The sequence below is a fragment of the Caloenas nicobarica genome, chromosome 3 (assembly GCF_036013445.1).
Source record: "Caloenas nicobarica isolate bCalNic1 chromosome 3, bCalNic1.hap1, whole genome shotgun sequence".
Classification (NCBI taxonomy): domain Eukaryota; kingdom Metazoa; phylum Chordata; class Aves; order Columbiformes; family Columbidae; genus Caloenas; species Caloenas nicobarica.
The window spans coordinates 15409179-15435591 of record NC_088247.1 but is presented as its reverse complement, the minus strand read 5'-3'; the positions used below and the strand labels follow the sequence as shown (position 1 = coordinate 15435591).

General features: G+C 43.0%; 1 protein-coding gene across 5 annotated transcripts in view; it reads left to right on the top strand.

Moving 5' to 3' along the window:
* Nucleotides 1-26413, top strand: part of LPIN1 (lipin 1) — an 84398-nt gene that overhangs the window by 16767 nt on the left and 41218 nt on the right. For 3 of the 5 annotated variants that reach the window (XM_065630627.1, XM_065630628.1, XM_065630626.1), the window contains exon 2: nucleotides 9056-9112. In XM_065630627.1, coding sequence (XP_065486699.1) covers nucleotides 9065-9112 — 48 coding nt within the window. In that variant the 5' untranslated portion in view covers nucleotides 9056-9064. Of the gene's footprint in view, nucleotides 1-9055; nucleotides 9113-20916; nucleotides 21068-26413 lie in introns of those variants that run through there. The other 2 variants (XM_065630629.1, XM_065630630.1) reach the window with 2 other exon arrangements.

Here is a 26413-nt window from a genome sequence, read left to right as displayed (position 1 = left end):
TCAGCATCATGCTGCCTGCAGAAAAACTATTAATACATGACATTTAACAAAAGAGAGTGATAGATGCCAGGCCACGGAGCTTAGTTTAGGCAAAATATTGAGGGGAGTAGGAGAGGCAGGGAACCTCTAAAGTGTGATATTGTCAGATGGTAGAACAGTTTCAAAGCCAGTCCAATTATTTTAGTATTAATTAAAGTCCAGTTAAGCCCAAGGGATTATTAACATGTTCTAAAATACTTCTAAAGACTTCGAAAGCTTTTTTAATATTAACAAATACTAAATTTGCTCTGCAGGAATAATATACTCCTTCCCGATTGCATTCTGTGATCCTTCTCACCAAGAATTTGAGTTAAAAACTTCCTCTTGTTCTGCATGTGCTGTTTATCTACTAGTCAGAAAAATTGTAGCGTATTTTGATTGGTTTTTATGGCCACCTCCTTCTTCCTAGAAATAGTCCTGTACAGCATGTAGCATTAGTGAGAAAAACAAATCATGTGCAATGAAAGGCACACTTAGCTTTGCCCTCCTCCTTATTTTCTGATTTCTTGGATAAAATCCAGCAGGGAAACTGCCTCCAAGGTCTATTTATGAACTCGTGTTTACTTTTATGTAAATGTAGTCTTTACTATATGTGAACACTATGTACTGACCCAAGGAACTCAGAACTGTTGTGAACACTGAGAAATTCAGTTCATAAGGGTAGTCCGAGGTTGATACTGTTTTCTCTACTTTATATTTAAAAAAACCAAAAGGTGGGTTGTGCAGCAGAGCACAGAAAACCTGTGATAGTGCCAGCCACAATGGAAGTTTCCAAACTTCCTGACGCACCCCTCTGATGTAGGATTGTTTTTCCTCTCCTGTTGTTTTCACTTCAGAAATCTGATCTTAGGACACAAAGTCTGTCCTCTCCATATTACAAACATACCCATGTTTCACAAAATGACCTACACTTACTCCCTAAAAGGCTGTTGCTAGCAAATCCCTTTAAAAAAACTATGAAGACTACATAGAAGACGATACATTTTTTTCTGCAGTTAATTATGTGCATGTGAGGTTTTACAATTTGACTTTATGAAAGCTTTGAAAGAATCATAGCAAACGTGTCTATATTCTTTTTTTCCCAGATGGACAGAGAAAAATGGAAAAGCCACACACATATTTTAATACACTTGCACTTTAATGCAGGCTTGTTATCACTCTTTCAAACCTGTCATGAAGCCATATATTGAAATCTGATGTACACATTACTCTGTTGGTACTCTGGATGGTAATTTATATATAAGTACTTAGATATCAGTACTGACTCAAAACAACTTCCGTCTGTGGCAAAATTTAATCTGCTCCAAATAAATTGCATTCTGATGGGAGGCTTACCACAAATCAATGGGCAGGGGGATGGGAAGCATCACCTGCAGTATAAAATAGCTATGATACCCACAGGAAAGACCTCTGAGTAAAATCCTACAAGGAAACAAAGCGAGTAAACAGAGAGAATGAAAGGCCCAGCTGATTTTTAAAGGTCAGCCACAGATGTGACCATTACCTCCCACTTGCTGCCACGACACTTATGCCTTGCTACAGAGGCAGCTGCCTTGTACAAATGGTCAAAGGCTTCAATTCACAATGCAAAACACTTGTACAGCTTTTCGGCGTGCAGCACCCACTTTTGTGCCCGTCATCTCCCTAACCCCATCCCCGCTCCTGAAACTCTCGCCTAGATTTACACAGAAAATAAATGGGATGAGAGAAATGCTCCTTTCCAAAGTTTGCCATAAGCTTCTATAAAGTATTTGTTCGTGACCTATGGCAAATTTTACTAGCCAGTGAAAACACACACAGCCTGCGCCCGGTGTTATTTAGAGAGCAGGCAGCAGCACAGCAGCTGCAGCAGTTTTTATTCTTGCACACTGCTGCTGCTGCAGAGCCTGGAGATCCAGCGTGTGTCACAAACCCAGTTTCTCAAGCTTGTAAACAGGATCGCTCAGGGTTTAGCTCCGCTGCCATACCTGTTCAACCAGAATATGTCTGAACTAAGCCAACAGTTTCTTAATAGCTCCTGCCTTTTTTTTCTTCCTGAGGGTCCTCTGTGTGCATGACTAAGCATGGATCTGGTGTCTCAGTATGAAAACCAATGGGGCAGGCATCAGCTTGGTCTGTTCTCTATTTATCATGCAAAACCCAGAGCTTCCAGATTCTTCATGGGTGCAAAACCCATATTCTGACAAATCTAGCTCTGAACTTCTGTGCCTCTTGCTTAACAACGAGGGTCCAAACAACCCAAAGCTTGTCACAAGACTAAGCCCAACGTGCAGGAGTATGTATGGTGCAGATACGAGAGTTGTGCAACTCCACTACCCACCAACTTTCTGCCCTGAACTGGGAGGAGGAGGTGGTCATATTAACCCTCCTCTGGTGAAAGACATGTATGGCCTTCCTTGGTGGTCCGGTGGAGAGCCAGCAGTGCCCATTTCCAGGCCTGATGGCCAGGCTGCCCTGTAAAGGAGAGGGCTGGGAGGCCCCTGGGTCTGGAAAGGCTGAAGTCATGAAGGAGATTGTGATGATCGGGTGATGCGGAGACATCACCTCATGAAACATCTTTTGGTAGCCCGGGGTAGTTCCTAAGAGGAACACTCCCAGGTGCGGTGTTAACTGCAGTCATTGAAATATCTGCCGAATGCCAGCGTGGTGGTGGGGCCACCACTCCAGCCAATGGAGGTGGTCAAACACGCTCCTCCAGCTGAATGGTTGGGTGGAGATGACGAAATGGCCTTTATCAGCCGTCAGTTGATGTGTCAGAAGATTTTAGATAAACAGCTGATAATTTTCACTATGACTAACACGACGTTTAGAAATGGGAGGAGCTCGGCAGAAAGAATTCAGACCTGGCCTAAGGCAGCTGGATGGATGTATTTCAAAGACCTGTGCTGGAGTCTCATGTGTTAACCTAGCGCTGAGACATACTCAACAAGGTGTCTGCCAAAATAATTTAACTGCCTTGTAATGCTCCTTCTGCCTTTGCTCAAACTCACTTTCAAATGTGGTTAGCAAAGCAACACACCTGGGCTCTGCTGCAGACTGTTGCAGTCCAACAGTTCCTCTTCTCCCACTGATGCTTAGTAAGAAGATCGGAGCTCCAGAACAGAAATGCCACGCATGCTGTATTGTTAAAAAGCATTCAGCATAGGTCTAGATTTTAAAATAATTTATGAACTTTAGGTAGTGCAAAATGCAGCTATCTGTACCTTCAGCAGTCGCGGGGCAAGGGAGAACATCGTGTTCGTGCTGCAGGAGCTGCCCTGGATCCCAGGCTGACCCCAGAGCAATGCAGCCGGCGAGGGCTGGGCAAGGAAGCTCTGAGCTCCTTGGGATTTTCCCACGCCGTACTTGTGCCTCCCTCTCCATGAGATGTCCTGGGACCCCAGAGCTACCAAAATGCTAGAGCATAATGGCTCCTCTGACTTGAAAGCAATGATGCGGGCCAAGTTTGAGTGAGCTGATGAAGCAGAACTGTTTTCTTGTTGGGCCTCATCCACTTCATATGACAAAGCTTGACTATGCTTTTCATGCTGCAAAGCACTTAAACTGTGCTGTGCTGATTTCCATGTGCTGTAGTCCTCCCCTATGACCTCCTACAGACCAGCAACTCTATTTTGGTAGCCTTTGTGTAGAAAGCAAATGTAGACAGCAATTCTTTGGCTTGGCGGGTTAAGACATCAGGCCATTTGACTAGGAACTCACTACCGCAGTTTCTGAAAAAGGTCTCTGTAGTTACATTTCATTGACATTATTTACTGATGTCCCAAGCTTAATCTGGCTCCAGTTACATCTCTCTACAGAAACTTAATGTTGTCAGTCAAATCTGACTATTCTAGATACAAGGAAACGGTTTTCTTTATGTCATTTAGAAAGGTAATTTGGTCATATGCTGTATTCAGGATTGTCATCTTATCTTAAAAGAAGGTGGCCTTCCTTTTCTTTGTTGCTTAAAAGATGGTCAGTAGTGGAAACTGCATCTCCTCCTCAAAGGTACTGACTCTGGGTCTCTCTGGAAGAACAGATCAGCTGCTCTGCAATAGTCACCCACACCACAGATAAAATGTTTTATAAATCACTTCTGGGCATCAGAGGTGGGTCTTATAATTGCTTATTAATATCAGGTGCTTCTCAAGGGAAGAAATAGGACGTTTCTATCTGGTATTAGCAGCCATGGAGCAACATAGCGTGTACTTAACTATGTTAAGAGACATGATTACTGTAGGAACCAGATTTAAATTACTGAGTAATGCACAAATGAGTAACTTTGTTTACAATATCTGTTGCATCAGTGTGATGAGTTAAACACCAGTCAGGTGATGTCATGAGACTAAGTCGGAAGTTTGAGACAGAAGAGCCACTTAAATCACTCAGCCCATCCCTTGGCTACTCTGCCACGCTTCCCTACAGCTCTTTTCTGCACTATTTTCTTAGATTCAAAACATTTCATATAACAGGGTTTTAGCCACCAGTTTCTGAATTTTTTTCACTGTGAGATTTAATTGCTGTGAAAGAACTCCAGAAAATGCAGCCTCATCCTGCTGTGTCACTCTATCAAATTATAATAGAATACAAGGCTGGAACAGACTCACAGATCATCCGGTCCAATTCTGTGCCTACAGGCAAATTCAACTACAATTAAAACATTTCTGATAAGCGTGTTTTCAGCCTGCTCTGAAAGATCTCAGCCTCTTCGGCAAGCCATGCCAGAGCTTGCCTGCTCCTGGTATTACGAAGTTTTCCTAGTGCTTAAATGTTTCCTGTTGCATTTCACGCTCAGTGCATCTCCATATCTTTCCCAAGGAGACATGGATTACAGTTATGACCTTTTCATTTTTTCCTTGCAATATTTTAATATATTTTGCACTCCAGTAAGAGTATGAAGTATGGACTAATCTGTCTTCCTGTAGATATCATACCGTAATACCTCATCTCTGAATCCTCTCCTGTTTTACTCCATCTTCTATCAACTATAAGAAATCTCTTAATTCTTAAATGCTTCATAATTAGCTTGGAAAAGTACAGCTTGGCTTAATGCTGCCAGACCGCCCAAGATAGGGTCATAAAGCCTTTCTTTAGGAGTTAAAAGGCAAATTTTGCTTTGCACCACAAGTTACAGTTCTCTTATGAATTTTATTAATGAATTTACTCTGGCAACTTAGGAGGATATTATTCCTGTTAGATACGAGGAGAACTGAGCAACAAGGCTTGTGATTATGTCCACACTCCTGGAAGGAAGCAAGCTTGGGTAGCTCCAGAGGACACCTGGATCTCTTGGCTATGCTGGTGGTAGTGAACTAAACAGTGTCAGTGACCATCATCTGGCTTCGATGCTACCTGGAGTGATCTAGTCACCTCCATGCTATGACGCTCCTTCGACCCTCAATGTTCAAAATTCAGAAGCCTGTTCAAATGCTCTGTGCTCATTCCCAAGCTGGGAGCTGCCAGCTGGCCGGGCTGCAGACATGCCAGGCGCTGTTCTTCCAGCGTCAGAGCACAGACCAGAGTGTCCCTGTGCCTTCCCCTGTGCCTTGACTCTGTTTAGTTTTCTTGTACAGGAATAGCCCTCGTGTCCTATTTCACTAGCTTAAGTGCCAGGTCATCTTTTCCCTACGTTAGCTTTGTTCTCTAAGGTCAGCATGGTGACTGCAGAGACCGGCACAGCTGAAGAAAAGATTTTATGCATTCTGTCTGCTTTAAAATATTTTTTACTCATGTCAGTTTGCATTTCCAAGCCTACTAAACCGTAAAGGCAGGCAGTGGATTTATAACAGTCACTCTAAACAATGGACAAAATATCATTCAGTAAATGCTAAATTTTTCCATTAATAGCAGGACTGAATGAAAACTCCTTAGGGTTGTTTTTCAAATGCAAGCAGGACCAGAGATTAGACAACTCTAAAGATCAAATTCTTAGTTGCAATATTAACTGTACTTTTAAACTGCTGGCAGGGATCCTGGAGAGTCGCGTGGTTGTTACACCAGCACACAAAGAATGTTTCACAGGACTCTCTCTGATCACTGTTTTTCAGAGGAACTGAATGCAGAGGCAACAGCACTATTGTACAATTACCAACTCTGTTGCAACACACTGTTGACTTTTCTGCTAATGAAATGTACTGTTTTCCTGTGGCGGTTCCTGTTATAGTGTTCAGAGATTTATTTATTTAATCATGGATGTGATTTATCAGGAACTTGGTTTTTAAGAAAGAAATAAAAGGAAAGAGAGAGGGAGAGAAAGAGGGAATAAAAGTGACAGAAAGGAAAGAAAGGAAGAAGGAAGGAAGGAAGAAAGGAAGGAAGGAAGGAAGGAAGGAAGGAAGGAAGGAAAAGAAAGGAAGAAAAAGAAAGAAAGGAAGAAAGGAAGAAAGGAAGAAAGAAAGAAAGGAAGAAAGAAAGAAAAAGAGAGGGCCAGTCTAATCTTTTCATGACTATAGATATTTGAAAAGAAATGTACTCATATGAGCTGTTTTACAGCTGGATGGACTCCAGATCAGACTGCAAAGGTTGGGGAAAGAGGAGGAAGGGATGAATTAACATAGGAAACCCTTGATTCATTCTGCCAACATGCGCCTGATATTTGGGAGTCAGAAGGTGTCACCTCCTAGTGTACTGCCTGCCAGCACAGCTGCTCCCTCCAGCCCACCCCCAAAGCAGCTATTCTGGACCCAGCAGTGTGCATAGGTGGTGGATTGGAACCTAACTAGTTCTTGTTTTGCACAGCTGATTTCCTTTGGGAAATCTGGAGGCTACAGCCAAACTATGGAGTGGGCATTTTCCAGGGAATGAACCCAGTTGTTCCTCAAACACTGCATCCAGACAGCACATCTGGGTTTCCTTCTTACATGGCCAAGACATGGATGGGGCTGGCACCTCTCCCTGGGAGGTGGAAGTGCTCCTGGAATTCAAAAAGTGACAAAGACTAAAGAGAGACCCACACCCCAGACTGTGTAAAATGGGATGAAACTTGCCCTAGCAAAATACAGAACACATATACCATATGTATTTATATGCACCAGAAATACAAACACCAAGTATAAAAACACTGTGAATTTGATCTGATATTTCATGTTCTAAATATTTAATGTTCTCCCTGAGCAGCCAACTGCTATGATCTCTTCAAGCCACCAACTTGGCCAACAAAGCAGCAAGATGCATCTTAGCCCCAAACAGGCACATGCAAAAGGAAAATGTAATTATATTAAACCTAGCATTTGCATACAATACGCATTTGCATTTCAATTAATAATTTAGCCTGTAGGGGTATTTCTGATCATTTAATTATTGATGCAATAATGCTGGTATTTTTGTTCTGCTTCTGAGAATAGAAAGGATAGACTCGTTAAAACAATGGGCCATATGGAAAGAGATCTGTTTCTAATTCTGATGCTAGACTTCCTTTGTAACACAGAGTAAGTAATTTAATCAGGGTGTATATCAGTTTCTTCATTTGGAAATTGGAATTTATAACACCTCCTAGCCCATAAGGTTGTTGAGAGACTTGGTAAATTGTGTTTGAATAGTGTGGTGCAATCCCTAATGGAATGCTTGAGTGTAGGGTATTATCGTGAACAGAGAAGGGCTACGTGGCAGACCTCTACTGTCTTCTCCTGATGGTGCCACCCAATCTTACTTTTCATGTCGCCCACATGAAATGTTATTCTAATTATGCATATAACAGAGTGTGTGAGTGAGTGTAATGAACGTTAATGGAACCCTTAAGAACAGCACCTCCCAGAACTGGGTGAATTGATTTCTGTAATGCTGGTTTTTCTATATCTGATTCCTCCTTATTTGTTATTGTTTCATTAGCTGTATTTAAATGAGAGTTCAGAAAAGGCATCATTTCATGCCTTTTCTATTTGCTCAGTAAGATTCCACGGAATATTCTGAGTGCCATATAACATGAGAAGGATAAAGAGTAGAATGAGTTTGGTTTTTTTCCAGTAAGTATTTGTGCTTGAAAAATTTTGAGATTTGAATATGAGGGAATATGAATGTTTTCAGAACACACACCACCAGCAAAACTGGCTATATTTGAATGTTAATTTTTCTACACACCAAAGAGAAATCTTTCGAGTTATTTGTTCATATCATCATATTTATCAATCCTGCAGAATTAGTCCTTTCAGTGTAAAATTTCACTATGGAATAAAAAGTAAAAAATGCAGTACAGAATTTCTCTTCAATAACTTTGCTTTTATTTTAAACATGAATCCCATCATCTCCAGCAAAACTGGGACCTTAGCCTTTTTGCTAGGTATTAATTTATTTCAATATGCCTTGCTACTGTGGCTTCTTTAAAAATGAAGTCACCATACTTCTGTGCATTCAGAAAGAGGTTGTGACAGTAACTGTGTGCCACCTCACCTTCGTGGCTCTGACTCTGAAAGTGCAGCCACTCTGCTGAGGCTCCTGTGATCCCTGTCAGCAGGGGACGGCTCAGGGAATAAAGTCCTGGCCCTGATACACAGCCCCTGAACTCCAGGTTGCTCCAAAGGGGCTGAATTTTGCTCTTCTTGTCCTACAAAATTCCTTCTCCTGTCCTGCTGGGTATTAGAGATCTTCCTGTACAATGAACAGACCTAGGGATGCTGCCAAAAGAAAAGACTTTTTTACCTAGGACAGGATTACAGCTCTGCCTCTGTTCTTTGCAATGGACATCTCCATCCCGCAAAAGAATAAACAGAGCTCATTGTGGTCTGTGTGTCTTCAGAGCTCACAGGGATCCCCTGCTCCCAAGCTCTCTCTGGCTGATGATACAGACCCTACTAGCAGAGGGCTAAATCCTTCTGCAAAAACCCCGAAAACTGAGATGGTGGAAAGAAGGAATCAAGGACAGCTCTTGGTACAGATAAAAAGTGAGGATGACACAAGGGCAATGTGGCTTACAAAGGAATCACAGGAGAGGAAGCCATTAGAGCGGCTGGGCTTCAAGGACCATAATTGAGGCCTGGATATGTTAACTTCTGTTCATAGCTAATTAACTGTATTATTCCTCACTATTCTTTGTTTCTTTCAGATACCATTGATGAAAGATCCTGGTTGGATTCGAAATGTCTGGACTCGCAACCTAAACGTAGGAATTTAATTTTTTATTTGCTTTTTAACTCCGGTGCCTTAGGGCGGGCCCAGCTTGAAGCCCGGTGAGGCTTTGGGAAAACAGGATAAGGCAGTGGTTAACTCTTGTCCACCTTCTGGTACCCAGCGCAGCACGTCCAAGTGTCACCCTTTGGACACTGCGTTACCATAAGTCCACCGTGGCATTATTATTGTTTTGACAGGCTGGGTGGCTCTGTGAAACTGGTGGCCCTCGCATGTGGCAGGTACTAGTGGGTTACGAACAGAAACAGCACAAAAATTCGGAAATTGGACACTTGACCTGGGCAATAAGAACAGAATCAGGAAAGCTGTGGCAAATGTGAAATGTGAGACGTGTCCCAAGCCAGGGAAAACCTGCCCAGATGCCCCTGCTGCTGCTCTCCTGGAAGGCAGAGAGCGCATCTGTGCGGTGGTGGCCTTGGGACACAGCCACGAACTGGGCAGAAGAACCACTCAGGAGAAGCAATGAGAGAGGGAGAACAGCACTTCCCACCCCAGTTACAGAGCTGAAGCTGCTGAACGATTGGTGAAGGAGGGAAAAGACGCAGACCCGGGAAACAATCTGATGATTTCCTAAGTGACTCTGGACTGTGTGACCTACTCTTACAGTGATGGTGGGGCAGAATAATTAGGGGCTGACGTGTTTGAAATCACAGGAAGGACCACGGCATTTCTACCTAGCACCAAGCAGTGCCACACAGACACATCCGCTTAGCTGAACAGAAGACGTATTATCCTGGATGGAGGAAGTTAGCATAGCTACACTGCTATCTCACGCAGATCCCACTTGTGTTTCCATACAACCTACACGTTGCAGTGTGGGACATACTCTATAGTTTACAGAGGAACCTTTCTGATCCAGGAGTCTATAGTGACTTGCATGTAGCTCCTCAGCTGGTTGGTAGAGCCTGGCAGCTTTAAAGCTTGGGTCCAGCAGATATAGCTCAGGAGTTCCATGAAGATATGTCAGCTTTTACAAAGGATCCAACCTTTACGATGAATTTGATATTAGCAGTGCTATCTAAGCTGGACAGGTGGATAAGTCAAACAGGCAGTCTGAAATGCGGGTGAGGTTGGCTGCTGTTGGCAGGGTTTTGGTTTGGACAGCTATTTCAGCAGCCGAGCTATGCAGACAGAAAGGTATCTGGCAATTTAAAATGCCAGTAAAGTAAACAGGGAGGGAGCTCCAATTAGCAAAGGATAGCATTAAATCTGAAAATTAAATGAATGTAAAGCCATAATACGGATGTGATTTTTCCTTTCCAAACTCGGGGAACATTCAGATCTACATTCAGGTGGGATTCTGAACTTTACAAGACTATCTTCTGGGTAACCAAAACATGTCATGTGAACTTGTGCTGTAACTTTGAAAGAACTGAGGATAACGTATTCTTGCAGTAAGATTATACTTTAAGAAGAATCAGTATATGTTTTATTTTCACAAAATTTGGAATTCATTTTTATATATCAACATTATGCTGTTTGTCCTAGACTACTCATAACATAGTACAGAAAAATATGAAGGAGAAGGAAGAATTTTGCAACATGGATGTGCTATATTTAAAATGTCCTACATAGAAGGGAGACCATGGGAAATTAGACAACCACTAATACTACAAAAATCCCAAAGATGTTGCAGACGAAAGACATGTTTGCACTAAGGTGTGCCTACGCCTGTGCAGACATGTCAGCTGCATGAAACGGAAAGTAAGAAAACCCTATCAAACTGCATCTGCCACAGGAAGCAGAATTACTCAGGATAAATTACATCTGACCTGGACAAAGCAGATGAGCAATTAGCATGATCCCAGCCCCATGCAAGCACCATGCAAAACAAGCCGGGTGAATGAGCTGGGCTGTCACCGAGGGCTGCAGGGGAGGGACATCTGATATCAGCAGGATGACCGCACAGGGAGGCTTTTTTGTTTGTGCCCAAATTGCAGTGTGGGGATGGGCATGGGGAAGAACAGGGTGTCTGAAGTGTTCAGATCAGAAGCAGACATGTACGTTGACATGACTCTGAGCTACCTGTGGGTATGGTTTTGCTTTTTATTCTATTAAATAGAATTATTTTCTGTATTTTCTGACGAGGCCTTTGTTCTTTTCCTGTACTATGGCAGAGCCTGATACAAAGCTCTACCTGCTTACCTGTTCTTAGTCTTGCTTTTTTAAAAAATATTCCACCTGTTCGAAAAAAATGAGCAAGACCCTTTGCTTGTGTAATACAGAGTTCACTGGCTTGAATGGGACTATGTTGCTTTGTGTGAACTGAGCATCACGCCTGATACTTCTCAGGCTGTAAACTCGCTGGGATGGGAATTCTCTTTGCGCATGATACACTGAACACAATGTCGCTGACGTGTGAGTAATAGTAAAACAAGCTTATGTTGCTTTTGTGGGCAGAAGCTGCTAGGTTTGAGAGACTGTTCATGGTATGCAGATTTGTCTGCAGTAGTTAAACTGTACAGTAAACTGTAACAAGAGTAGCAGGAAAGGGGTGAAGTCTCTGATGAATTCTCAGATTTGCATAATGGAATATGTAAATCACACAGCCCGCCAGGACAAAGGCTTTTTTCCCCAGGACATGCTAGACCTAACAGAATGGATTCCACTAATTTCACTGAAGTAAATGATTTCCATAGATTTATGCAAAATGCTTCTTTTAAGAAACACCTCTGCCAAATTTATGGGACAGAGATAACTTATTTCCACAGCGTGCTCATCCTTGAATGCAGACATTTTGTTGAAATATGTCTGAAATATAATTTAAAAAAAAAAAAGTTCTTGTATGTATGTGCAAGGGCTTGTAAGCTTTTTTCAAATTGTGAACAGAAATATATGGACACAGAGTTGACCCTCATTGGATTTTATGTAAAGGCAGAGTCTAGAAAACGATACATAGAGCAGGCAGAGTGGATCACACATTTTTTTACAGTATATTAATACTGGACTAACTAAATGGTTTCAAATTTCTCAGTTCAACATTGAGTTAGATTTCCTTATAATGGATTATTGCTTCCTGAGAACCATTCAAATACATCATACCTTCTGGCCAGATTACATACCCATAATAACCCCACTTTAAGACAAATGTTTCACGTGCAAAAACTTTTGTGCATTTTCTGCTTCAAGACTCTTACATTTCAGTCTTTGTTCAAATATTAATATTAATACTGAAATTTTCCATTGGGGTAAAATTCCAATTTTTGCTCTGCTTTAAACACAACAGCAAAAATCAGAAAAAGGCAATACTTCCTGTCAATCTACAGGATGCATTTCCTCCATTAAATAGTTCATTTTCCAAATTGGCTGACACATCGTTTGTCACAGCAAATCTAAATCTAGTTTTCCAAATAATTTTTTTTAGACTAGAGATGAAATGCTGTCTAATCGCAGTTCTAAAAAAACATCCATTACCATGTCAAGGATTGTAGTGCTCTAACACTTATAACACTTCTGCAGAGACTACACACAATTTCGAGATCAAGAATATTTTGAAGGAAGGCTTTACTATTGCAGTACCAGGGACACTTCTCTCACTCATGGAAATTTGAATATGAAACTGAAAAAAAAAGTACTATTTTCATGATTTTGCAAAGCAAATCACATTTATTAACTATATAAGTATTCCAGATGCAGAAATCATAAAAATGAAGCCAGTTCCTCTGAGAAGGTCACATAGAAATGCATGTCCTCACAGAAGATATAAAGAGACATAGCAGGTGTAAAACCCAAATAAATTACAATGTTCCTGCCTTAAAATACGTGACTTAGAGGCACCAGTGACAAGTCCTCAGCCTGAACCAGAAGAGTGAACTGCTTAGATAAGAGAGACTGCAGTAAACAATGTTATTTACTGAGAAATTGCTCAGACCTGGTGCAAGTAATTAAAGAGAATTTATTGTCCTGTGACTGGATGCACAGGATTTAATTCTGTGCCCCAACACGTTTCTGGGACTTCAGTACAATCTTGATCATTATATCTTGGTCTCCAAGTGGAGACTAGTGATGAGTGGCATTCCTCAGGGGTCAGCATTGGGACTGGTGCTGTTTAATGTCTTCGTCAGTGACAAGGACAGTGAGATCGAGTGCACCCTCAGCAAATTTGCCAACGAAACCGAGCTGAGTGGTACAGTCGACACACTGGAGGGATGGTATGTCACCCAGAGGGACCTTGACAGGCTTGAGAGCTGGGCCCATGCGAACCTCATTAAGTTCGACAAGGCCAAGTGCAAAGTCCTGCACATGGGTTAGGGCAACCCCAAGTACAAATACAGGCTGGGTGGAGATTGGATTGGATTGCTCTGGATTGAGAGCAGCCCTGAGGAGAATGACTTGGGTGTGTTGATTGATGAGAAGCTCAGCATGACCTGGTAATATGTGCACATAGCCCAGAAAGCCCAAAAGCCAGAAAACCATATCCTGGGCTGCATCAAAAGAAGTGTGACCAGCAGGTCAAGGGAGGTGATTCTCCCGCTCTGCTCTGCTCTCACAAGACCCCATCTGCAGTACTGCATTCAGCTCTGGGGCCCCCAAAGTAAGAGGGACAGGGACCTGTTGAAGAGAGTCCAGAGGAGGGCCACAAAGATGATCAGGGGGCTGGAACATCTCTCCTATGAAGACAGGCTGAAACAGTTGGAGTTGTTCAGCCTGGAGGTTCTGGGGACACCTTATAGCAGCCATCCAGTACCTAAAGTGGACCTACAAGAAAGCTGGGGAGGGACCTTTTACATAGGACAATGGGTAATGGCTTTAACCTGAAAGAGGGGAGATTTAGGTTAGATGTAAAGAAGAAGTTCTTCTCCATGAGGGTGGTGAGGCACTGGAACAGGCTGCCCTGAGAAGCTGTGGAAGTATTCAAGGCCAAGTTGGATGGGGCTTTGAGCAACCTGGTCTAGTGGAAGGTGTTCCTGCCCAAGGCAGCGGGGTTTGAACTAGATGGTCTTCAAGGTCCCTTCCAACCTGAACCATTCTATGATTCTATGATACTATGATCTTTATCAGTAACAATATATTTATGAGAACATATCATTGTGGAAGCAATAAGATTAAGTCAGCTTAGACAGCAAGCAAGACTGAAACGACCATGTGCTTAAGCCAAGTGCATTTTAAAACATCATTGTTCCATACAGCTCAAATTTTGCCTGAAGAAATTATCACAAGAATTCAAAGGATGTACTTTAAATATGGAACAAGCAGTCCTTGGCATAAACTGTAATCACTAAAATCTCCAAGAATTGGAAATAAATGCCTCTAAGACTGGTTATCCCAAAACAATATCTCGCTTCTCCCCCCAAATCACCTGAGTCTAGAGGCTAAAGACCAGAGAGATCTGAAATCTGTGCTGCCAGGTTAAGATGTCCTCACCGCTCGGTGCATGAGAAGGAATGAGAAGACAGTGTGGAAAGACCTGTGTGCCAAAGCTCTTGACCAGACCTGCTCCTCTGCACCTGCCTGGCTGTGACTAAAGCCTGGCGGAGGGAAAGCGATGCCCTTCAGGCAGGATCCACACCTGCTGCACAGGCTGAACTGGGAACAGTTGAAAAGCGCCCTTTTAAACAGTTGTTTAAAAAAGTGCCCTAATTTGGTTACATTCTACCACTTCAAATATTCAAGAAAGCTGAATCTTAATGAGAGAAAAAAAAATTAGTTGCAAGGGGTTGGATTATCTCACTTTTTTCAGAAAAAAAAGGGGGAACTTTTGGGCAAAACTTGCAGAGGCCTCTTCCATCAGTTCACTGGCGCGGGAGAAAGCAGCCAGGGTCTGCCTCTCCTCACGATCCTTCATCTGCCTCTTTCTTGAGGGGACATTGAACCTTTTTCATCCAGTTTATATGACAGCATGAACTAATGACAGTACCTGAGACAGTACAGAATTTTCTGACTCCAAAGCCAACTAAACCTGCTTCCCATAACCACAAGCAAGAGACAGAGTGTCCCTCAATTCACCAGGAGCCACACACAGAGAAACCACTTTTATACCCTGGTCTACACAGAAGTAATGAATTTTTCTGTCACAGTGAGAGACACCAGATATTGTTACTTTCATTATAAAACTGATTTTAGAAACTTTCTGTCAGTGCACACTGAGCTCTATCAGCACTTAGTGTCTAGCCTACCATAAGAAAAAGCTTTATACAAAATATTTATCTTTTTATCTGAAGCTGGCTATCACTGTTACATCTTGGCTAGCTACAGGAAAGAGGCACTAGTCTGCATACGAAGGAGGTAACAGTGCAGTAAACTAATCTAGATGTGCTACTCTGCAACCCCAAGCAATAACTTTCAGAACCTGTTAACGAGGATAATTCAATATTGTTAGGCAGTCTGATGTAGAAATTGCAAACATGATGCTGAGAAGAGAGCAACAATCTTCCCAACAGAAGGAGTTGGTTTCCAAATACATTTTTCTCTAGAGGATTAAGATCTTTATTTTAGTTTGCAAGAGATGTAGGAATAGTAAACATTATACCCAGGGAAGTAGAGCAGCTTCGTTTGAAGTTCTCAAAGCGTGTTTTGTACTATTTTGTCCTAAACAAATAATACTGATATCTTGCTTTTGATTTGCTGTGCTTTGAAAACAGTATTCTGGGCAAAAGCTTTGCCAGTCATGCATAGACTTACTGCACTGATGAAAAGCTAGTCCAAAACAGGACAGGGAGGTTTTCCATTGAGTTATGTACGATTTCTTATTTCTTTTGTGTGTGCATTCAAACATTGATATGTATTTTGCCTGGGCAGAGTACAAGCCTGTGTTTGAACATGCCCATGCAGGAATCCCGGGCTTTGGCTGAAGAAAGAACATGACGATTTCACTGTTACATCCTTAATCTCAGACATTGTGATTGCTTTATCAGGGCTCAAGATTTTCTAAGCTTTCTTAGATTAGATTTAGAGAGCTCAAGCTTGGTTTATTAACAGACTGGGAGCTAAATTACTTTCTGATGAGATTGGACTTGTACAAGTGGACCTCTGGCAGGTTGATATGTTTAGCCTAATTTAAATATCCTAATTTAAATATCCTAATTCAAATATTCCTACAGTCTCTTTCTTTGGCCATGTTTGGATCATAGGAGTCAATAGATGCCTCTGTTTCTCAGTAGTCAAGTATTTTGTAGCAGAGAACTGAGTTTTGACTGTGGAAAGAGCTGTTAGGATATAAAGGAAGCATTGAGGTTTTCATGGTTTTGCAAGGCTGCATGTGGATTTAGAGGAAAAAGAAAGCCTCTTTTGAGAACTTTCAACATCAAGACTTGTTATATTCTGAGAAGAAAAAACAACTTGTCTGGAAGATCACTGGCTATAGATCCCCTTTTTGGGACTGTATTTTCAGTGCGTGTGTGTGGGAACAGTGTATGTGTCACAAAACTAAGTTAAAAGTACTTGGTTCAAAATCAAGTTTGGTTATGCAATGCAAGCCCTGATGGCACTAGAGCTGGTAAGCGTGTTGTCGTCACAGATGAGCATTTTGGTGTGTAACCAGTGCCTCCTGCCCTGCCTTGAATTTCAGCTGTAATAGTTCCTGGAAAATTACAATCCCACATTTGATCATTTGACAAAACAATCCGCTCAGTTTCCCTTTTCGCCTGTCACCACCCTGCCTCATTGGTGACTTAAACTTTATAGTAGCTCTGATGACATCGCAGTCCTGAGGATGATGTCATCATCTCACCTCTGAAAAGTGAGGCCAAAGAAGGAAGATATGAAATGATGTCGGCAGTGTATTGGCTAGCACGTGCGACTGTCAGCAGACAATTACAATACTTGGGAACTGTGACCATATGGAAAGCAAAAGCCAAAAGCTACAGCTGGCAAAGTGCACAGAGCTCAGGTGGGACAGACTTGACGGCTGGTGCAGGCCAGAAGCATCTGCCTAAATGTAACAGATTGAACACGCTGCCAAAAGCAAGATGGTTTCATGTGGAATAAAGTCTGTCCTCTATGGATTATGTTGGACAAGGATGGCATTCTTTCTCTTTTCAAAGTTGTTTACTACTCAGATCTTCAAGCATCTGATACTGAAACTGCAGGAAAGGTTGATCCCAGGAAAAGAGACAAAGCAAAACCAGCAGGACAGACAAAACCGGCAAAGAGTTAAAGTCAAGGGGGGCAAACATTTTAGAAATCTCTGCAACTAATTAACATCTACTTACACTTTATTTTTTTAAAACTCTCAGATAAATCAAGCACTAAGAGGCAGATTAAATGCCAGGTTTTACACGCTACAATAACCAGCACTATTGTGCCTTCAAAGGAAGGACAAAATGAAGTACTAGATAACTGGACTTGAAGGGAAAAGAAAAAGAAAGGGAAAAAATAATGTGAATCAGACAGAGAATTCAGTAGATTATCACAGGTACTGCAGGTATTTTATAAAAATATCTACTTACTTTAGGAGAACTATTCCTTTGTTAAGATGGTGGGACATTTAATTAGGTAATTACAGAATCATAGTCCAACTACTTCCTGATGTTTACACTGGAATAAAACTAGATTAACTCTTTATATTGCCTGAGCTACTCCGAGTTTGATACTAATAGAGACAATGTCAGCACCAGACTCTAGAGGCATCTTTGCTTATGAGTTAATTATAAATTAAAAACTAAAAGGTCAACTCTTCTATTTATTGAATCATTTTTACATGCACAGTGTGCATGCATTAAGAATTGAGGTCATTCATAACCCAGGTACTATGTGCCTGAACGTGAACTCCAGTTTTAGTGGGAGAAATGCCACACGATACTGATAGTGCATTAAATAATTAACTTTTTGGTTTGAGTGGTTGTTTTGCTCTCTTGCTGGGAAAATCTGGTGTCCCAAGTCAGAATCGAAGGCCTTTGTTCATTTCCCCCCCTGCATGTACTTAGGCACTGCTCTCTAGGAATCTGTTATTGAGTTTTATGAAACTTCTGTGCTTGTAGACTTTTTTTAAAACTCAGTTTTATTAATTTAGAGAAGGCAACACAGCTCAACTTCCTTCTTACTTGTATTTTCACAGTAACTGTGAGCCAGATCATAGGCTAGAATTCCACTCTGCCAGAACCATACAAATACAGAGTGAATATATAAACTATAAGCTCTTTGCGATAGGAATCAAGAGTCAGGTAACAATGTGTGGATATGAACAGACCAGCAAATGAGTGGAAAGAAAAAAACTTCCACAGGCAGGTTCTTTGAAAGTTTGTGGACAGTTTTAACACAAACCTTGGAAAACAAGCTTGTGTTGCCCAACACAATGCCTCCAGAAATAAACCTGTCAAGGAGGAAATGTTACCGGAAGAAAATGGTAATAGTTCAGAACTTCCTCATTCCTGTTTTGGAAACGACACCACCAGGGACTGTTCTCTTGCAGTGGCAGAGCGTTGCCTCCTGCCCAAACTCCCTCAGCCACCTAGTTTTGTGGGTAACTCCAGATTATTCTTAGGAACTGTCCCTGACCATATTGTCCCCCAAACTCTGCACTGGGCTGAGCCAAAACCACAGCCATGACCATGCTAAGGCTTAGATGGTACGGAAGACTATCTGCTAGTGCTTGGTCCTCTAGATAGATGGAACTGGTGAGAATAGTTACGAGTGAATTGCAGCACAAGGCAAGTAAGGATTTCAGAATCAGTTGGCAGAGGTTGTTCCAGAGAAGTAATGTGAGGAAAAATGCCCTGCACTGTGGTCACACCATCAGTAAGAACAGAGTACAAAAGCACAGAAGGACAAAGCTGTTCTGCTGTTAACAGAAGCTTACTGGTGCTGTGCAAGCATTCAGCACTTTCCACAGCGTCTTGTGTCATGGCTATATTTACATGGCTCTGGAGTAAGAGAAAACTTGACCTCACACATGGAACCATGGAAAATGTGAAGCATTTTTCTGTGGGTTATTTTACATTAAGCAGCAGATTGTTGGACATGATAAATAACTAAAAACAATACAGTACTTCCCAAAGCTGAGGCTCCAGCTTCTTGGTTTCTGAAAGAAGCAGAGAAGGGTGGGTGTTGTTGAGGCTGTGGAAAGACAGTGGTTTTGATTCAACATATTACAATCATGTTTTCAACTTTAGTACAGTAGTGAAAGACCACAGTGAAACAGTATGTTAGAGCAGTCCTGGACAGTGATGGCTGGAGGTTACCACCCCCTCAGACAGAACACAATTCGGGATCGTGTTCCACGTGAATGTGGTGGGCAGGGCACTGGCCAGGATCCACAGCCGGCACAGACATAGCTTCTTGTATTTCCATCAAGGATGGGATTATTTACCAGCACATCTCTGCCTGGAATGACTGACTGCCCACTGACAAGGGGTTAGATACGACATGCCTGGGAAACAATGCTCCAGGGATTTCTGGGCTCAGTTGTGTATTGTTTTCTCTTTGAGATTAAGTAAACACCTTTGTTCGTTGTCTCTGGGCAGAAACTGTCTTCACTGACCTTTTTGCTCTAAAACGGAGGTGAGCTCTTTCGTGTAGCTGCATAACTGGGAATGGAGGAGAAGACGAGGCAGGGATTCGGGTCTGTGAGCATGCTCCAGGTCGTGTCACCCAGCTGTTCTGTCTCAGCTGTGAGCTGTGCAAAGACCAGCCAACGTGGAGACAAAGTTAGCGGAACTACAGGAGGAAACATGACGGAGGAAAACAGTAGGAAGGGTTATAATTGGGTGAGGACCTAGAGGAGATTGCACTGAGATTGTTCTACAGTGTAACTGTAAAGATAACAGAAAGCTGAAGGCTTAAGTGCTGATTACTCAACAAGGAATCCTTCCCAGGCTTCAGCTGCATGTACATTTCGGGGACCAGAACATGCAGATGCACTAAATCCAGCTCTGAAAAACTTGTTTTCAAGCCTAAAATTAGCAGGATCATCTTCAAGTAATGAACTTTGATCCTTTTTTTGGGGGGCATATTCTTTGTCCTCCTTTTTTCCACATTACTCTGCTTCCTGCTCATTTGTTTTGCACTTAGCATTGCCCTCTTCTGTAAATAGGGTTGAAAAAACCTGGAAGACTCCTCTATCAGTTAATTTTTATTACAGACATCCACTTCCCTGTTTAGTTGCGTAAGGCACTCGGTGTAAAAGATTACAATATTATTTTAATGGAAGAGAACCACTATCTGGTGGAAAAACTGTATTTCGTCACATTTATTTACAGTGATAAAGCATATATGATACTGAAAGATGTTTTCCCTGCGGCCCAGTACTTTGGGATCCCTGGCTTCAACCCCGGCCTTTCAAGGACCTGCTTAGCAGCCTGGACAGGACGATCCCCTTTTCCACTCTCTGGTTTTCCTACCTATAAATCTGAAAAAAAGATGCCTCTGTTCAGTGTTTTTGACATCGACTGAAATGAGCTGGGAAAAGAGAAGGTATCCCCGTGATTATAATTTCAAGCTTGAAGTAACGGTTTAAATAAACCAACAGAAGCACCACCGCGAGCAGCCCCAGCTCCCCGCCGGACGCGGCCCAGCAGCGGCCCCGCGGCGGCGGGAGGGCCGCAGCCGCCCGCCCCCCGCCAGCGCGCCGCCCCCCGCGCTGACTCAGCGCCGCAAGGCCGCGGGGCCCAACCGTCCCCCGCCCGGCGGCCGTTCCGCCACCACCCGGCTGCCGGCCCCGCGGTGCTGGGGGCGGTGGCGCTGCCCGGCCCCCCGGCGGTCGGTAGGCGGGGGCCGGCCCGCCCCCGGGGGAGCTGCAGCGCCTCGCACACCCCGCGGTGCCGCTCGCTGCCGCCGTGCCCGGCGGGAGGCGCGTCAGGCTGCCACCGCTTCCGCGCCGCCACTGAGCACCCTCCCCGCCCGCCCTCTGCCCCCCGTGCGCTGCGGCCCATCCTCCGGGGCGGGACCTGTGCCTGTCGCCGCGGCGGGCGGCGCGCACAAAGGCGGCGGCGGCGGCAGCGAGCGGAGCCGCGGTGAGGCGGCGGGCGGCAGAGGTGGGTGCCGGGCGGCAGAGGTGGGTGCCGGGGCTTGGGGCGGGGAGGAGGAGAGGGCAGAGGAGGAAGGGGAGCGCTGCTCCCCGGCGCTGAGCTGGCCGGGGAAGCCCGCGGGAGGCAGCGGGTCCCTCCGGCCTGGGCATCCCGCTGGTCCCGGCGGCGCTCCGCAGCGCCTGCTGTTTCCCTGGCTTTGGGGAGTCTGGCTTTGGGGAGTGACAGCGAGCAGCGGAGCTGTTGGGTTCCTCTGGGCTTTGTGCACGGCGTTAGAGGGAAGGGGGAAGTGTGATGCTTTCCTGGTTTCTCTTCAGAGGGAGGCACCCAGCGCTGGGCAGCTGCGGGGGCTGTCGGTTTGGGGTCCCTGCCCCTGCCGAGGTGCGTGAGCTTGTGGAGTCCAGTGCCCCTCTATGCGCTGCTTTGCTTTTTATGTTAGAGGTGATGTTTTGCCTCCCTTTGGCTGGCAACTGCTGATGCAAATCGCTGCTTTAGTGCCCTGAGATGGAATAATGAAAGCGCTAACAGGCCAGAGAGATTTAATGCCATAGCTGAGCCTGGCTGGCAGTAGTGCAGTTGCTGCATATGAAACTAAACTTAATTTTTGTTTTCTCCCATGTGATTTCCCCCACCCTTGAACAATGTTAGTTTTTCTACTGATCAGTGTATCTCATCTACCTTCCGGAAGATGAAGAGAATGTATCTTTTGGAGAGAGGGTTGGAGACAAAACTGTTCAGTGTTGTTGTTATCTCTGTCAAAAAGAGGAATTATGTACAGGCCTGTACTAATAACAGGGTCTCAGCGCAGATGTTGCAGACTAACCAGCAGATCATTTTTCCTTTCATGTGTAAAGTCATCAACCTCAATAGATCTATTGACCTCTGATTTGGTTCACAGTCTGAAGGGTGTTTTGGTGTGGTTTTATTTTATTTTCTGGCTGGTTTTATCTGTCTCTCTGCTGTCTTAGGAAAACAAATACCAACACATGTTTAGTGTACGTAGATAAGGTTTTGCTGCCATCAAGTCTACCCAGTTAGAAGTCAGGTGGATATGTGCCTGTTACAGTAAAATGAGTCTAATTCCATGAAGAGAACTGGAGAAAAATTGCACAGACAGTGAAGGAGATAAGATGGGGAAGACTCTATTGTGTTATGATTTTAGGCATAAAGCCATGAAAGTAGCTTCTAATGGCTTTAGATACTTTCTGCTTTTCTGATAGCTCAAATTCACTGGTGTGGAATATAGGCTACCTGATGATATCTACTTACCTGACTCAGCATGGTCTGTTTGTAAGGGAGTTGGGCAAATTTTAGTCTTTGACCTTTTTCCATACCTGAGGATGTGCAGGTGCATGCATTTGTTTATGAACACACATACATAACACTCAGCAACCATCAGAAACAGTTGGAATGCAGTAAGAGCTTACTTTAAACTCTGAAAATGCAGAAAATGTAAAGTTATAGTCTAACGAACAAATTTATTTTCCAATTCCACTGAAAGAAAGGATGCCAAGTCACCTGAGGTATCAGCATAGAGCTACTGCTGTGATTCCATGCTGATTTATGTTCCTTCTCTGACATCAGAACAGTAGCACAGGGCAGCACAGTTTTTTCAAAAGTTCTCAGTTTCAGGCATCAGTTTGTATTTTTCAGTTTGCTGTAAAGTTTGATCCTGTTTATGCAGTGTCAGTCCAAAGGGGTGTCAGCCCTTGTGTGCGTTTCCCCCAAGTGTCTCCGTGAGGAGGGAAGCCCTGGGCAGTTGGGAGGCTGAAACACAGGAAGATGGAGGGAAATGTGGAAGGTCTCCCAGGAGATCCCAGCAAAAGGAGGAGATGAATCTTGAGAGATGAATTCAAGATTGCCTGAAATGCCAAAAGAGGTGTCTCTGGTACTACCCACCACCGACTCTTTCTCAGCTTCTCTCTTTTTAGTTGAGGCTAGCACTTGTATGGGTGTGCAGTGAGTCATGTCATCTCGTTGATCCAGTTGGTAATTATTTTTGTATGGCTTTAGTGATGTTAGTTTTCAGTGCTGACACAAGGGCAAGATTTGAGAGAACTGGGAATATACGTTTGGGAGGCTGGTGTGGGGACCATATTTGTACACTTGAACTGGCCATGAAATAGTTCTCTTGGACCCTTGTGTGCCAGTCCGATGCCCTGGCTGTGGGACTATAGGCCAGTCCTCCTTTTGAGCTTAAGGATTCTTTACAGGCAGGTCTTCAATTTGAATTTTGTATTTCAGCTGCTCTGAAGAAAATATTCTGTTCTTCACAGCGACTTTGTGAAGTATCGAACCAAGTAATATTTCAGATATTCGAAAGACAGTGCAATACCAAGTGAATTGTCATCTCATAGTCAGAGTATGTATCTGTGAGTGAGTGTGAGCGAGTGGGTTCTGGAAGGGACTGGAAGCTCGGCAGATAAGTTTGACATTTGATCCATTTGACTCTCTGGCCATTATAAGAGGTCACAGTTTTTGGCACCTTGGATAAATTGGAACAGGAGTCAAATAGTTCCTAATAGAATTAAGCCCAGGATAATCCCAACCCTAAAATATTTCTGGAGATTTGACTGTCAGGAACCAAAATGCTCTTACACTCGTATAGAGGCAGCCACATGCTGCATTCTCCTTTCTGATTTGGGATGTACAAGTGAATTGCACCTGTCTGCCGACCGATGAGAAGTATTGTCAAATCACCTGCAGGACTGTGGTCTGTCCCATGCCGCTGTGGCTGTGCGGAGGTCTGGAAAAAATGTGCACATAATGAGGTTTGGACAGAGCTTGCCCTCCTGTTTACAGAACAACCAGAATTGCGCTGCTCAGCAGAATGCTCTGGAGTTCTCCCTCAAAAACTTGTCCAAATCAGGGCCATGGCTGCTTACAGCTCCCTTTCAGCTCATATGTCCAGGTTTCCCTTCCTAGGGAAAAAAATAAATGCCCAAGGGAGAGTGCTTGTCTATGTTTCACTTGGATGAGCTTGACATGCTGTGGCTGAGAGACAGCCACACTGGGAGACCCTGCTTGAGAGACCCTCTAAGAGCTAAGCCTTAGCAACTTGCCCAACACTGTGTGGGAAAGCAGGGACCTAAACTGAGGTCTCCCAAAGTCCTGTACAGTGCCTTCACTGCTCCTCTAGAGAAAGTAAATCCAGGCTCTGATTTTGCTTTGAGAAATGCACAACTTCTGGCTGGGAATTTACGCAAAAAAAAAGTGGGATGGGAATTCATGGCAGAGACTCTGGGTTGAATTGATGTAGGAGCTAATAAATAGTTAAGAAAAAATATTTAGAAAGTTATTGCTGATTTTCAGTTTCCAACCTGAAATTAGTTAAAATATTAAGGACTTTGAATGTGATGGTCACACAACATTAGTGACTTTACAATGTATTGACCGTTTACTAATAAACGGAAGTACCTTTTTAAAAAATAATAGCATTATACTTATTATAAGCTGTTGTAGTTAAGGAATCATCGCTACTGTGGTGGTGGTACAGACATGAACGGCTAAGCTTAATTTTGAAAGAATCCATCTAGGGAATCTTCATCTGAAGTATTTCCTTCTCTCGCTTATGTTTTTATCATAAATCTTTTTTAGAATATAACCTCTGATACTGTTTTGCGTGGTAGAGAGTATGTCAATAGCAGAATTCCATTAATTGCTGTAGAGGGAATTGGTGTTCAATACTGTAAACAAAACTGCTTCAGAGTCGAGAAAACAAATGTTTGATATGTAGTAAAAGAGTAAGCACTTACCTAGGAGTATTTGAAATATTGTAGTTTACTTTTTTGTAAATGAGGAATAATTGTCTTGAAGGGGCCACAGCCTGATTCCCAAATATAATCCAGTCTCTCTCAAGCTTTACATCTTCAAAACAGAAGCCACCGGCAGATCAGGGAACCAGATGGATCAGGTTTGTAAAATTGTTATAGCTCCAGTGTCAGCAGCAGAGCTGCAGTGATTTATTTTAACTAAACACTGGCCCATCAGTTTTTGGCTCCCTTTTACCATTTTGCAAGTTGTATGGAGAAGTTCTTAGGAAAGTTGGTTTGTTCTGTGCTTATGCCTGTCACTTCCATCACGGACAGGGCTCATCACAACATCAGGTATTAGAGGCCTAACCGAAAGATTACCTGTACGCGTTGTTTTTCTTTGTGCAAAGCATTTGGTTTGTGTTACGCTTACCATTGCTCTCATGGCCTACAAATTGAGTGCACAGTCAATAACTGTAGAACTCTAGAAAAGGGGCTGGAAGGGACCTAAATGCTACATCCCTGCTAGTGAATGAAATGGTGCCAAAGTCCATTCTTGGCGGCCAGACCAGCTAGCACCATCTGTTCACATCTGTTGTATAAACCTTTAAAAGAAGGTGACTACTTCTAAACTGGCCACAGGGGTAGTCCCCAGTTCATCTTATCAGCTGTGCCCAGAAATCGTTGGGAGAGTGATTTTTGGCCTGTGCCTAAATTATGCTAGAAGAACATTTTGTAATTGAAATAGATTCAGTATAGATGTAATGGTCGGGTCTGTGATGTGATATGGTTTAGTTTACTGCTTTGGACACAGGCACAGTGACAATTTCTGTCCCAAAGATTACAATTGCCTTTTCCTAAACCAGTCCCAACAGATGTTCATCCTGCTTTTCAAAATTTTCTGTACTGGAGATTTCATATGTTCCAAGGGAAGTGTGTTCCAGTTTTTAATTACCCTTACAGCATGCTGCCTAAATCATGGTCCTTTTTTTTCCCAAAAACTGTATGTCTTTAGAGCATGTTGGATAGCACTTGTATCCCTAAGTAATTTTGACGTGTGTGAATATCTAACCTGTTAAACTTTGCATTGTGGTGCCTGAAGAGACACCGGGACTTGCAAAAGGAAAAAAAGGCCTTTAGTTCCTATGACTTTCAGTATTTTATTTTACAAAATATGGTAAAGAAAGATGAAATGTTGTGGGGAAGAACTGGGCTGTAAAAAAACAGACCGTGAAGGGTACAATTACTAGCTTTTTCAGTAGTCTCCTGTACCTGGGTGAAAGAAGTGGATTATGGAGATGACAGTGCAAGTGCGTTTGATCTTACTATGGCATCCAACAGAGTGATACTTTAAAGAATTATCTTTATTAGGTCAATCTCTGGTAAGGTAATAAATCAGTTCAGTAATAAGGTAACACCTAGCTATTATTTTTTCACTTTTTTTTCCACAAGACGATCAATTCTGAAAAATGACTGTTGTCTTTACTTCAAAAGAGCTGGAAATTTTCTGTGCCTCCTGGCAGGTGATGCTAATTAAATAGACATTAAAAATAATACTAGAAAATACTTCTAATTTCATAATAGATACGTAGTGTAGGGGCTGTGGAGTGTCTCCTGGCAAAA